The sequence below is a fragment of the Acromyrmex echinatior genome, chromosome 2, assembly GCF_024713525.1.
Source record: "Acromyrmex echinatior isolate Ae372 chromosome 2, ASM2471352v2, whole genome shotgun sequence".
Lineage (NCBI taxonomy): Eukaryota > Metazoa > Arthropoda > Insecta > Hymenoptera > Formicidae > Acromyrmex > Acromyrmex echinatior.
The window spans coordinates 10,955,434-10,970,733 of record NC_141853.1 but is presented as its reverse complement, the minus strand read 5'-3'; the positions used below and the strand labels follow the sequence as shown (position 1 = coordinate 10,970,733).

General features: G+C 36.8%; 1 protein-coding gene across 16 annotated transcripts in view; it reads left to right on the top strand.

The window, feature by feature from the left end:
- The window catches only part of LOC105148652 (bromodomain adjacent to zinc finger domain protein 2B), a 158,960-nt gene that overhangs the window by 138,008 nt on the left and 5,652 nt on the right, over positions 1-15,300 (top strand). For 8 of the 16 annotated variants that reach the window (XM_087402861.1, XM_087402863.1, XM_087402866.1 and 5 more), the window contains 13 exons: positions 2,491-3,072; positions 6,957-7,022; positions 7,160-7,204; positions 8,794-8,847; positions 10,116-10,314; positions 10,468-10,587; positions 10,675-11,248; positions 11,454-11,673; positions 11,751-12,492; positions 12,550-12,831; positions 12,957-13,455; positions 13,743-14,088; positions 15,138-15,259. In XM_087402861.1, coding sequence (XP_087258987.1) covers positions 2,491-3,072; positions 6,957-7,022; positions 7,160-7,204; positions 8,794-8,847; positions 10,116-10,314; positions 10,468-10,587; positions 10,675-11,248; positions 11,454-11,673; positions 11,751-12,492; positions 12,550-12,831; positions 12,957-13,455; positions 13,743-14,088; positions 15,138-15,259 — 3,851 coding nt within the window. The remainder of the gene's footprint in view (positions 1-2,490; positions 3,073-6,956; positions 7,023-7,159; positions 7,205-8,793; positions 8,848-10,115; positions 10,315-10,467; positions 10,588-10,674; positions 11,249-11,453; positions 11,674-11,750; positions 12,493-12,549; positions 12,832-12,956; positions 13,456-13,742; positions 14,089-15,137; positions 15,260-15,300) is intronic. The other 8 variants (XM_087402862.1, XM_087402867.1, XM_087402868.1 and 5 more) reach the window with 8 other exon arrangements.

Sequence of the window (15,300 nt, the reverse complement as noted above, 5' to 3'; positions counted from 1 at the left end):
TTTCATTCACACATAAAACTGTTCTCTTATTCTATTTGGGATACCTACGTTTTTTTGTATTTTGTCCACCTGTCGTGCGTGTCGCATGCTCTCTGTGTGTGCCGTATTTATATATATATACATATATATATTATCTCCGTATATATATATATACATCTGTCTATATATACATATTATATACAACTTTTTTTAATGAATATTCTTGTATAGAAAAACTCTTTTCTTATACTATATATATACCAATGAACCTTTTACAACCTCTAATGTCCCAGAATACACGAGACACCCATAGCCAACCAACAACCGCTAGCGATAGTGACAGGAGAACCCAGCATGTCCTCCCACCCTACCCCCTACCCGCCCTATTTGATTTCTATTCTTTTTAATTTTGTCAAATTATTGTGTTTAATTGATCAATAAAAACCGTTGAAAATTGTAGTCGCAATTTTGTTTTTATCAAACGAAGGCAAACTGTTATAGAAAAGGCAAAAAATAAAATGAAAAAAATAACTCTGGCATTCAAACATTTCAAACGATCTAATAAGAGGAATAGAAAGTTTTATTTCTTTTACAATCTACTTCTTTTTGGTGTACGTTAAAATACACGCGTCGAATTTTTAATTTTTTTTTTTTTATAAATACGAACGCGAGAATCGTGAATAAATTAATATGGATGCCAGTATTGGTTTAAATTCCAAAATTCTTTCCACGATATTCGATATTTCATACACTGAGATCTGTTTTGAAACAATCCCATGTGTTTTCAATCGATACTGTTGATGCTTTTATGTATGTACGCTGTAAACAGAAGTATCGTTGATACATTTTGTTTCCCATTATTTTTGTCGATGCTGTCGGATAATGAGACAAATAATTGCATTTCATTAAGAATTATTTTTGACAACGGAAAATTTACGTGACAATAAAAGCACTTATTGAAATAATGGACGAATCGTATACACCATCTGAAATTTCATCTTTTGATCAAAATTATAATTTTAATGGATGTTTCCTCCGATTCTGCATTTTAGGCAAAATTGTTCAATCATTTGTACCTTTTTAATTATGTAAGATACTTATTATATATTACTATTTCTATTATACAGTATTTACTATTTCTGAAAATGTATATTATAGTAACTTGTAAAATTTAAAAGGATGAGATATAAAGTACGCATTAAAAATAAAGAATCGTATTATCTAAAAATAATTTCTATTCGCTACTGATTTCTATCGGATTCCAAAAAAATTGAAGATAAATTTTTTAATTTTAATTTACGCTTAATTTATGCTAGTTTAATTTTAACAAAGGACGAAGATACATTTTGATATTGGAATACGTGTTTAATACGATCGGCGTTATTCTGGAAATTTGTCTGTGCGAGAGAAAACCTCGTCGAAATAGAGGCGCGCGATTGTAGAAATTTCAAAAGTCCATCCATTGTGATAGTCCTTCAAACTATGCCCCATCGGAATCCTCGCGCAAGCCAGATTATCACCCTGTCCCCCTCAATCACTGTCACTCGTTCGTTCATGTTTCCTCGCATTCACACACGCATTCCACATCCACACGCACATCACTAGCCCGAAACATACACACACAGCCCGTGCAATTTGAAAGAATAGAAGGAGACGTCAAACGACACAATAGTGTAGTAACTGTAGCTACACGTGGATTCACATGTAGTGGAAAACGCGAAATAGGGATGCCCAGAACGTATATAATCGATCCTAATCGATTTTTTCTGGGACGTAGAGAACGAAAAACGAAGCGGATGTATATTATCGATGCATATTACATTTAGACAAGCTAATTAATATTGGCATAATTTAGCAAGGTATCGATGTAATTGAGAGCGTTATTATTTTGTTATGTGTGTATTGTGTTATCATTGTGTTCAACATTACGAGAAATAGTCGAGAGAGGAAATTATTTCATATTATTTAATATCTTCATAAATAGTCAACAAGTATGTCGCGTATTTCTTTTTTTATTTTACATAGTAACCGCTTTTATGTGCTTATAGTATCTAAAATTGGCTTTATCGGAATTACACATATTTTAGTCTTTTTAAGGGTGGTACGCCGAGTTCATAAAATCGCAATTATTAAAGTCATTATTGCAAATAACAATAATGCCACTGTATAGAATTTATTTGCCGATAGCGTAGCTTTACCTTTTATTTATTCTGATAAAATATTTAATACATACTTAACACATTCCAAATCTTGCGTCGTAATCTTAAGAAAAGATATTCTTTAGGATACATTTTGCGTAGAAAATTATTTGATTGTCATTATAATTTTAGCTTCGTATATTACCGTATAATCAATTCGCGTATCGTATGATCTCCGCGTATCGCCCCGATTCAATCCCCCGCCGGTCGACCGCGAACGACCGGTCGCATGTGGTTGCTAAACGACCACCTTCCTCCCAATTAACGCGATCGATTATATATTGGGCATCCCTGTAAACCACCACCAACGCAGGGTCGAAAGCGGCTCGCGTTCACGATCAAGCAGAAAATGAAGATCATCCAAGAGATCGAGCGCGGCAAGAGCAAGAGCGACGTGGCTCGCGAGCTGGGTCTGGCGAGCAGTACGGTTGCCACCATCTGGAAGAATCGCGAGAGCATTGCCGAGAGCTGGCGCAACCGGGACATGATGCACCAGGCAGACATCGAGGACGTACCGTCGAAGAAGCCACCGTCGATGTCATCCCTCGCGTCGACCACTGCCGCGTACTGCACGCCGGTGACGATGACGACGATGACGACGATGACGACAACGACCGCGATCACAACAACGCCGCCGTCTCTGGTCTCTGGCGTGGTCGTGCCGCCTCCACAGGTGCAGGTGGTGCCACAGGTACTACCACCGCCACCTTACCCCACCTTGACCCTGCCGCCGGCGTCGGCGGGCCTTGTGCCATCACCGCAGCCGACGGTGCCGATCTCGTCTTCGTCGAACCTGTCATCGACCACCACGTCGACCGGTACGACGACCACGACCATGCCGCCGGACAATACCCAGCAGGCACAGACCCAGACGCAGAGTCAGGAACTTCTGGAGGTAAGATGTCGTATGACGCATCCCGAACCCCCTCTCATCCGAATCACCCTGTCCATGGTCTTGCCCGCCTGGACCCGTTGATTCTCCCCTTTTTTTCGTACCCCATTAACATCCTTCACGTAATATCTCGAAGCTCGATATCCCGACATATGCGCCACTTGGATCCATCATCGACCACATCATATTCACTAATGAGTGTTGTCATATTGTCTTGTGAGTCGTTATTACTTCCGGATGTCCCTATCTCTCCTTTTGGCTTTAATTTCCTCCGCGATCCGGAAACGGTTTGCGATAGAAGGGCGAAGAGATCCCCGGAGGTAAGAGTTACCGTGAGTATACCGGCTCGCGGCTCGCGATTCTTCTACGTGTGTTTGCGTGGGGTGAAATAATATAAGTGTTTCCGCTGCTCCAACAGACGAATATCGTGCGAATTTTACCATTTTTGCGTCAGTCTTCGTCGTCTCTTCAACGTTCCTTTCAACGTTCTCTACTTTGAAAAATAGTGTACACAGTAAAATAAATTCCGTTTCAATGGAATAAATAAAGAATGAATTAGTATCTCGACTTTCTTTCTTTATTAATATGTCACAAGAAGAATACGAATAGTTTTAATATCATAAATTACTAAATAGTGTTCTTGTATCATAAATTCACTTTTTATTTCTTATTTTTTCAAGGAATTTTGAATTTTTTATAAATGTGTTTTAATTAATAAATAATATCTTGGATGTTAATCGCCTAAATATTTTGGGACTATAAGCTAAAACAAAGCTAAAAAAAAAATCACGTTTTATCTTGGTGCAGAAAATTCCATGTTTCTGAAAGTCCAATGAACACGAGTCTTCAGTAGAAAGTTTCATGATATTTTTATAGTCGTTTTACAATTCTTCAAGCTCTCTTATTATAGCAAAAGTTTATAACGTGATGACATGTATCATCAAAGTGAAGAGACGGAATCCGCGACTGACGTCATAAATTCACCCCCACGTACTACTTTTTATCGCGTAGTAATGAAATGGAAAACATACATACATACACACATACATGCATATAGATGCTCATCACCGTGCTTTCGTAGGGTTGAATGTGGCCGATCTTTTTGTTCGACCAAGCGGATTTCGGAATTTTGTTTTATTATCTGTGATCATTTATTATGCTATCTATAAAATAGTGTTTGTTTTCGAAAATTTATTTAATTCATCATCTACGGATTATTTTTAAAAAATCGTAAATTTGTATTGATTATATGTATAATTAATTAAATAAAAATTATGTAAAATTTGAAATTTTTATACTGAAATAAGTGCTTTTTATCTCATCATTATTCTAGCGAATTTAATTTAAATTGGAAAATAATTTATTTCAATTCACTTGAAGATAAGACTTAAAACTTAACATTCGTAATCTACATTCACGCTGATAACTCATGAAAAATAAAATAAAGCTCTAATTAAAGTAACGCTTCAAATCAATTATAATTTATCTTCAATTTGATTCATAGAGTACATTTCGAATCCATGCTCAAGTTTATTATTTATCAAATTTTCTCGATAAAGGACAAGAAATCCGAAATCCGAAATCCGAAAGATTATAAAGAAGAAGCATCGATCTCGAGTTCTCGTTGATCGGCGTTTTCCGAGATTGGCAGCGGAAAAACACGGTTCACTGAGAATCATGGGATCTAGATGCTAAATCAACACTGCGATCGAGGCACGTTAAAGCTAAACGATATACGTAGGCACGATAAATATATACGATAATATATAAACCGACTGTCGCAATGCTCTCCTGTGCCTAGCTTCTCCTGTCACTATACAAAATAACAGCTAGCTACATGATTATCCAGCATGCCATACTTCTCGAAGAACCTGTCTCTAGTATTCGATTATTCGCTACACGAGTATATATAAGAGCTTTCCTTTACCTTCTTGTTGTACTGCGGACGACACACAAATTACCCGCGTAATGAACATGTGACACCTATACCTCTCATATATATATATATATAAATATATACACATATATTACATATATTTTTATTACTATGTATTATCTACTGTTACATTTTATATTCCTAAGTAAAACGACACGATAGCTTTAATATTTTATCAGCTTAAGCGACGGTACATACGTACCATTGATATAATATGTGCATACATAGGCGAGTATTGCTTGGCTCCTTGCATGCCCGGCTGAAATTTTTTCACTTTTCCACGTATTCTTCTATTTCTCTTCGATCTCTGTTCATCTTGTATAATGGTGTTGATTTATAACAGTTTACGCTCTCTTATTATCTCACACAATTGACTCTTTTTTCTCCTATTTATATAATAATTAAATATAACTATTTCAATTCGTGTTTTTGCTGTCGAATTCGCTCTCAAATATTTCACGAGCGAGTCAGTCTTCGTTATGCTTGGCTGCTGTCTCGACGTATACGCGTCATTTTTCTTGGTGGGGTTTTAATATTAAATCGCATGCTTTTACTACTCTTTTTCTCTCTTTCTCTCTTTGTACAAGGATTTTTTACGAGGACCTATTGCGCTAATTGAATATGCAATGTTTATCGGTATGTAGAAACTGAGCGTGCGTTATCTCACGGCTATTACGATGAGCCTAGCATATCCGATGATAAAGAATCCACGAGAGCGCAATAATCGGATCGCCGAGTTGACAAAAACGGAAGTAAACTACGGGCATTTAGCAGAATAGATTCAGATTTTTAGATTCAGATTTTTAGCATGAATATAGCCGGGAAGGACGCAAAGATACGATTTGTAATCCCGAAATTCTAATGTAGTCTATTTTTCATTAAGGGTGCAAATTAGTAAAAGTAAGTTGTTCTTTCTTTAAATTCAAAATGAACTTAATCAGAACTTCAACTTGATATTTAAGTATCCGAGGTGTATTATTAAAAAGTTACGGTGCCTTCCTAGGAAATCTGCGCTGAAGAAGGTTCGGCTTCAAATAACAAATAATTGGCATTAAAATATAAATGCACCCGTACTAACTTCCAGCTATATTCCTGAACTTTAGAGTAGTGCTTAATCCCTGATCTGCGCTATTTAGATATCGCTTTCCACACGTAGTCTTCGAATCACAATTACACTGTGAATATCACGAAATCAAAACCCGAGGAAAAATTATCGCGGATAGACAACTTGTATAGCTATTCGTTCGATTGAGAACTCAATAAGAATCCGTTTCTATTCGTTCAGAGAAATATAAATAATCGCCACATATCAAGAAGCGGAGATCGAGATGGTTGCTTTAGAAGTCAATTGCATTAATTTTTTGTTGAATATTTTCACAAGAAAAATATTAATAATTGTCAATAAAAATTGTCGGTCAAGAAATCTTGAAAATTATATTGCATTTTTATAATAATTTTTCTCACATTCTATATATGCAATGTATAACTTTTAAAAGTTGAGTACTTCTGAAAATTATTCTTTGAATTATTAAAAATAAAGCCCTTAAACTTTTTTTTAGACTGTGCATATACAACCCTGTATGACAGTTTTCATACATTCGCTTCTGAAATGTAATAATGAATGTCAAATTTACAAGAAAAATGTTAACAATTTACATTTTAATTTAATATAATCAAAATAAAACTGCATCTTTGCAGTAATAAAATAGCTTCTCTGCTCTTGCAACCCTCTCGATCATTGCTGTGAGAAATCCAGTAGGGCATACGGTAACTTCAAGCTAATTAATCAATTATCAGTACTGATAACGGGAAAGTTTTCGTTGCTAAAACAATGCCTTTTTCTCTTGTCGTAAATACCGAGCGATCCCGCGAACGAGAACAAAATTACCTAAGTTTTCTCTTGATAAACATGATTACGGATGCGAGTGACGTGTGTATGGCGTATGCGCAGGCACGAAAAAAACGGCAGGAAGAGGTGGAGAAGATCCGACTGGAAGAACAACAAAGGAAGCAACAGGTAATTCAACAATCGTTACTATGTTAATGCTCGACCCTGTTCTTCTCGAGTTGTCTAAAGTTAGATGTAATACGCGAACGAATGACTGCCACGATACTATTTCTACAGTTGTATTAAAGAGTCTTTTAATTCCTCAGGAACGGGAGCTGAAGAGGCAGCAAGCGGTTATGCTGAAGGAGCAGGTGAGTTCTTGTCTTAAAACAAATCGTTCACCGCCAATCGTTTCATCGCTGTAGATTAGCGTGAGTGTGCGTGAGTGTGTCTCTCGTAGACGTAGAGGTGTTTTACTTTTTTGTCTTCATTCGTCGTTCCCCATTTATTTTTATGATGAAACTCCAAGTAAATTAATCTTACGTTACGTATCGAATTAACCGGAAGGCAGGAAATTTTATTTATCAAGAACGTACGCGAAATAATATTTTGAATAGAATAAAAAAAATGAAATGGAACATTTTTTTACGTGGTAGAATTTATTAATTATCGTATCTCGGAAACAGTATTTATTAGTGAAGACTTCATGTAAGTTGCATGTAATTTTTTTGTAGGGATGTTTGAATAGAATGTTTGATTTTAAACTCTTTGATTGTAAATATTCATAGATTTTTGCAAAAGATTTACCCTCTTATTTAAACTGACTTGAGTATTAATAGAAATATAATCTCAAATTGAATTAAACATATTTTTTAATGAAAAGTTACATCGTTTCTGAAGAATTGCAATTCTTTTTATCGTAATCTTTTTGCATTTTAGAAAACGCGTTTCCGATCTTAAAAAAATAGCACGTTGTACATTAACATTTATTCATGTCATTGCTCCGAAATAACTTTTTGAAAGTTAGGAGATCGTATGTATTATTTTAATGTTTAATAAAACACAGTTATTGTATAAGGAAATTAATTACGCAGATATATATGAGGAATGCAACGCTATTATTTTACATGTTACTTCAGTGATTAGTAAGTTCTAATTTACGTTGTAGAATATTCACTTTGAATAATCTAACATTCTGTGTTTCGGATCCACAGCTCTAACTCATTATTTATATTACCAATATTCATCGAAAAGTAAAATTGCTGATGCGATTAATATATCATTTTCGGGGAAGTGTAATTCATTACATATCATATGCGGGATGTTCATTCTTTATCACAAAAAATGAATTTTAACTGTGGACTACCTGATGAATTTCGAGTAAAATTTTTTAGCGAAACTTCAGTGAGAATCCGAATATGAAAGTATACAATGAAAATTAAAGATTATCCGCACAAATAAAAAACTTTTAGGATTAGATAAAATTTCAGTCTCTTATTTTCAATAGATTCTAATAAAAGCTTGAATTTATTATGAATTATATTACTAAGACATTTAATTGCCTTAAATACAACCATTTAATATTTCATTAAAAATTGTAAAGTTTTTCTATATGTAATGATTCTTGTTTAAAATTCTTGTTTAAAAAACGTTAATGATTCTACATTGGACGAACATGCTGTCGCGAAAATTTATAAGGATGAAGATGAGACATCCCGTAATCACTTATCGCACTTGCTTTATCTTAAAATCGAAACAATCAGTCCAACATAACATTGCCGCGCATTGCTCAACAATCTTGTCGTGAAAGGATCGATCGCACTGCCGATTTCGCGACACGATTTAATTCTGTGGCAGTCAAATAAGTAGAGAACATCTACAGTAGAGAGCGAGGGAAAGATTTTAGATTGAGTGTGGCGGTTTGAGCACTAGTGGACTGTGGATGTGTTTTGTGCCGCAGATGTACATGCAGGAGCTCACCAAGCAGCGCGAGATGCTCTACACCGTCGAGCTGGTATGTCACATACCCAATCTAGCGTCTAACAGAACGGCATTAACGAATTAGCGACTTGCTCTCGCAACTAACTCGCATCGGCTCTGCGTTACATCGCAAACTGCGGCGTGTACATGAACGGCTATGCGTTACATTTCTATCAAATTTCTGACGTGTGTCAATTCGAGATCTATCTAACGACGACGGCTTATCGGATTACGTGTCGCGGTTTACATGTACCGTTCAACACCTCGGCATACTGTACTTTTGTCCGTAACGCAATAATGTTCCATTTCTACCAATGTAGAATAGCTTTAATCTTCGAACTTATCTCCTTATTTTTTTCTAATTTTAAGAAAGAATTAGAAAAAATAAAGAGTAAGTTAAACTGAGATTAAAATTAATCTCAATACATTGGTAGAAATTGATACAAGCCCGCTTACTTAATCGATCTGTATTTGCTTCAGCTTTCACAAATCATTGCAGTTCATAAGCTTACATACTGTAAAAAAAAAGCACACGTTTCGCATTTCTGAGTTCAGTGCTAGGGACCCGAAATTTTTCACTCGGTTGCGCTATGTGATGACGTATTTGGTAGAAACTTCTTTCGAAAATTTTAAGAATTGTAGGATTCATCTGGCTAAAGGGAGATGTTTCGAGTAGCTCGGGCAGCCGCTGGTTCTGGTTTGCTAGAAACTGCACGGTTTTCTGCGCACTGTAAATGTAAAAGGGCGATTTCCGCCATCGACGCGTCGTATTGCTCTCCTTTTGACTATCAGTGCATCCGTTTAACAATACTGTTCGTAATGTGTAATGCGTGAAAGAGAAATTTGGAACGGTTGTAGAGTTTGGCCCATTATCCATGCGTGACACAAATACAAAGTGGAAAATCATGGGAATTGTACATGAACTTGAACAACTCGAATTACAACCAAAGTCCTCATTTCTTCAAACGTTTATATTTATCAAAAAAATACGTAAATTTTCTAAAATATAACCGTTCTTAGACTTTTTACTTAAAGTTTAAATTTTCCATTGAAGATTTTTGAAGTTTAATGAATAATAATATTTGTAAAAAAAAATAACTGATTTTTCATTTCACACAACACACACACACACACACACACACACACACACACACAAATACACATATATTGCGCTTTATTGACAATGCACAACAGAAAATTTAAATACAGTCGCAATTTTATCTTGATTCAACATTATCTGCATGAGCGCGTGTTAGTTAGTTTTTCTGCATGTTATTGTAACACGATTAATGATGACCGCAGGAAAGAGAAAGAAGGAGGCAGCATATGGCTCTGGTACGAGCACTAGAGAACCGTCGGAAGATGGAGGAGAAAGAGAAGAAACGCTTGGAGGCCAGGGCCGAGAGAATAGCGACGAAGGAAAAGCGGGCGGAACAGAGAAGAATTGAGTTGGAGTTAATCGAACAAATTCGCAAACCCGTAGAGGATATGGAACTGACAGGTACGCGAAAGTGACTGATATTGACGCGATGAGAACATTGCTCTTATTACATCACGTAGCGAGCTAAGAACTTAGGTGCCAAGTTCGTGCATTTCTGAATAACAAGAATTTTAGATTAATGTGATATCTAACTAATTCTAACTAATCTTTTAGATCATAGACCACTGCCAGAAGTCAAAAGAATACCTGGACTTAAGCTCTCCGGGCAAGCATTCGCAGATATCGTTATGGTCTTCGAATTTTTGCACAATTTCGGGGAGACTTTAGGATTCGGTGAGAACATTTTGTTTTACATCTGTCAGAATAAAAACCATTTATCATTTTATTCGGCATTCATTGTTATTATCCTATTTGTTGCAGACATGGAATCGCTACCGAGCTTGAAGAGTCTTCAACTTGCCCTTCTCAATGATGAAGAAGCTGAGGAGGAAATGCTGTCGGTTATGACACATCTGTTGGTGTGTGCTATTGAAGACCCAGGAATCCCGCAACCGGCCAGACATACTACAGGTTTAGGTCAAAGTTTGCGTCAAGCTGACATCACTCACGCCAACATCAGTGAAGTACTGCGAATTTATTTGTACGCGAACGCAACCGGCGAAGTAAAGGCTTTGACAGGGGTGTGCCTTGAGCGTGAGCGTGACAAGAAATTTGCCGATCATCATCAGAACGGCGGTGATTACGCTTCAACCTGCTCGGGAAAGAATGCGCAGTTCTATGAGCACTTACATAACAACGAAACATGGAAGATGTCAGAAAGATTGCGAGACAAGCCTTTCTTAGCATTGAATCCGACGCATAAAGCACAGATGCTCGCTTTTCTTTGCAATGAGTTACTGCAAAATAAGGCTGTGATCAGACAGATAGAGGGTAGCCTCGAGACGGTAGCTCAGCTGAGGAAAGAGAGATTCGTATTAGATACCAAAATCAGAAAGTAAGTTGAAATGAAGAAATAATTGATTAAAAGATTAGATTAACGGAATAATAATATTAAAACTATTTTAAATCTAATAATATTTTTTTATTAAAAATAATTTATGATAGAGAAGCTACATTAAATTAAAGGGAACCATTACATATTAAATTATGCTTTTTCCTATCAGATCTATGTTTTGATAACATTGTCATTGTTTATACAGGCTTAGACAATTACATAGTCGAAAAGTCCGAATGGAAGCCGTGGGTGTCATTGTTAATAAGATTGGCGACACGATCACCATTGAAAAGAAGGAAGGTGAGGAAGAAGGCAATACTACGTCTACTGCCGTAGGTACGACACCTACACCAGACGAGATTCATCACGAGGACGAAGTAGAGGACATGTCTGAAAACGAGAGTGAAGGCACTCAGCCAGAAGAGGTATACTTTAGAATATTGATTTAATCTTAAGTTAATTTGGAGATTTAATTGATACTTAAAGAAAAATTCTTATTTAGGAGGAGGATAAGAATTTATCTGGAGAAGAATTGGGTAAGAAATTGGATAAACTATTGAAGCAATCAGAGGAACAACTACAAAAGTTGAACAGCTCTTCGAAGCAACTCCGTGCGCACATATTCGGCCAGGACAGGTATTGGAGGAGATATTGGGAATTAGCATGCGCCGGTGGTATTTTCGTGGAAGCTATGGAGAGCGCCGAACCGGAGGTTCTCGACCTCCAAGCCGAGCTCGACGAGAAGTACAAAAACATGCCGATAGAAGAGAAATCTGAAGTGAAGCAAGAGGGTGAAAGCAAGAATTCCGAAAATCGCGAAAATGAAGCACCAAACGAAGTTAAGGCTGAAAAGAAACATAATTCGAGTGAGCAGAATGAGAACATAAAATCTCACGGAGATAAGATGAAGTCCGAGGAGGTCAACTGTAAGAAAGAGCCTGTACAAAATTGCGGCTCGGAGAATGTAAAGGAGGAGAAAAGAAATAATGACGATAGTACAATGGCAGATGCGAAGACAAACGTCACATCCGAGGAAATAAAACAGGAGACGGAGGTGATCAATACAGATGTCGACATGAAAGAAGAAGTGAAAAAGGAGAATGAAGAGACGGACGAAGATATGACGAAACCACTGGTGAAAATGATGGAGGATAAAATTGTCGAAACAATACCGAATGGCGACAAGTTCAACCACGTCAATAATCTACACAACGGGAAAGAACTCAACGGCTCCTTTATTTCCAGTGAGTTTCTATAAATCTTTATTTAGGACAGACTTTTCAACATTTTTAATTAATTAGTTATGTCGATTATTTCAGACAATAGCAATGCCGAGCCTAATTGGTTTTCCATTTTACCGCGTGAAACGTGCGATACTCCAGGACCTAGCACTAAGCAAATCTTTGGCATAGCCGAGCCGACTGAGCTCAGAATTCCAGTGTTCCCACCGCCCGCTAGTCCGAGTTACGATAGATGCGATAGTCCAGCACCTCTGATATTAACTCAAGATGAGGCAGCACAGCTAGAATATTTGAAAGTGCACGGTTTACCACCTCCTGGCGAAGCCAAACCGGTGTCAAAAGGTAAGTCGAATTAATTTGTGAATATTAAAGTAAAAGTATGCCCACGCAAATAATTGTATTTTCCAAGTTTCTAATTATATATTTGTTTTATATAATTAGAATAATATATATGTAACTTTATATAGATCTGAGATATGGTTGGTGGAGGATAACAGACGTTGACACGTTCCAAGAACTTCTCGAGCATCTACACTCCCGCGGTGTCCGCGAGAAAGAGTTAAAACGCACAACATGGGCGACGATGGAATCCTTCTTAGCCGTTACCGGTAAAATTAATGTTGATCCTGGTAACGTTTCCGCCACGGAACTTCAAGCGGAACCAGATGATCCCAATACGCCAATTCCAAAACCCGATAATCCGAATAATTGGGGCGAGCAAGTTGCGCTACGAGTAGATGCTCAACTTTTGGAACAAGTGGAAGCGCTTGAAGATAAAGTGGCTAATGCTAGCATGCAAGTCAAAGGTTGGAAGCTACCGCCGCGAGCGGGAACTGAAGAAGCCGAGGAAATTGAGAAGTTGAATGAAATGGAAAAGATTAGTGCAGTCGAGCAAGCTCGGCAAAGGCTACTTTCTTTGGAGGCAGCTATAGAAAGAAGATACTTAAAACCACCTTTAGGTGTTTGGTAAGATAAATTTTCTATATTATTTTATTGTATATAATAATTATGTCTCGCAATTGTTTCTTCATTCAATAGTAAAAAGAAAAATTATGATTCCGTATCTCGCAAGAAAATTTTATAAAAGTAACAAAATATAAATGATTCTTTTTAAATAAAATTTGTTTAATTAGTGCCTTCTATCATTCATATATAATCATTGTTCAAGCATTCAATTAATATTTAAATTAAATTTGTTGAGCAAGAGGTTTACATTTTAATTATATTTTAATTTGATGTTGGTAATTTTATAGCACGGGAGATCCCAATTTGGCAGCCCTCAAGGCGGAACAAGCAGCAGCCGCTAACGCAAACTCGAATAATTCTGAGCAAAATAACCAGACGCCTGCACCGCCAGAAGAAACGACACCACGGGGTCTGAACACCTGGCGGGAGGCGACGGCACGAGCGCACACGTCGGCGCAACTCGCTATGGCACTCTACATGCTCGAGGCTAGCATCGCTTGGGACAAGAGCATCATGAAGGCTGTGAGTCTAACAACAGCTAGAAACTCGGTCTGCGCCAAGCTACGAAACCGCTGCGTCTCACTCAAAGCTACCAATCAGTACAAACAGCTATTGACTACTTCTCAGACCTCTGTGGGTATTCGCACTAACTTACTAACCGAATCGTCCTTTACTACCTCTGCTCCCGATACCTTTGTCCTTTCCGTTGAATGGCTTACAGAGAACGTACGTCGCCTCGAATGGATATCGACAGGTGTCTACTCGATCCGATGACCAGAGCCTTAACGATCGTTTCTCACGACAGTATTTTTACAATACGTCCGTTTCCAATCTCATTCTCTAAAATTCTGTATATCACATGTGCGAACAATATGGCAATGAAATTTGCATACATCCGTTGGATTTCGCTCTGTTCGCGCGATACCTGAACACACTTGTTCCACTTGTATTTATTTATATGGATGCCGTAGATATATTATAAATAAACACGCGTCCATCGATGATGTCCATAAATTACTGAATATTGGAACACATAATGTCTATATATATAAACCATAACGAAAATATACGTTAAGAATGTACATTCAATGGTGGTCAGAGTCTAACGTAACGGTTGCATGCAAAACTGCCGCTTACTGTTTGTTTGTTTTTTTGATAAACAATTTATTTTTTAACTTTTATGTTCGCATAGTTCTAGTTCGCTTTTTCACATTCTAGTGCGTTCAGAAAAATTCCATTGTCGTCATCATGATTGATTTACTGTTGCTTACGTTTGTATTATTGCACGCATTTAAGTTATATTTATTATAATATGAGTGCATACAGCATAGATTTTGTGATTCATCTTGTGATAACCAAAATTATCTTTGTCTTATTATTTTATGAATATTTATTTAGATTAAATTGATACTAAATTATTTTGGATTTGATTTATTATACATAGATTTTATTTAGCTTATAATTAGCTTTTATTTTTGCGTAATTTTTAATTGTGTTTTTGCGCTTTATTAATTGAATACATATATTGTCTATACTTATCTAGAGCTTTGTTATTGCTTTAAAAATTATTTTAAGTGCTCAACTAACAAACTGCTATAATCTTCATGCTATTTTAGCCATCAATGATTAACTCTTCCGTTTTCTTTTAAATGAAATGAGAAGTTTATTTATTTTGGTTGCAGAATTGCCAGTTTTGTCATAGTGGAGACAACGAAGATAAGCTGCTGCTCTGTGATGGCTGTGACCGTGGCTACCATACTTATTGTTTCCGTCCAAAAATGGAAAACATTCCTGATGGTGACTGGTGAGTAACGCTTATGCGTATTATATTCTTGTCTAGTTCTA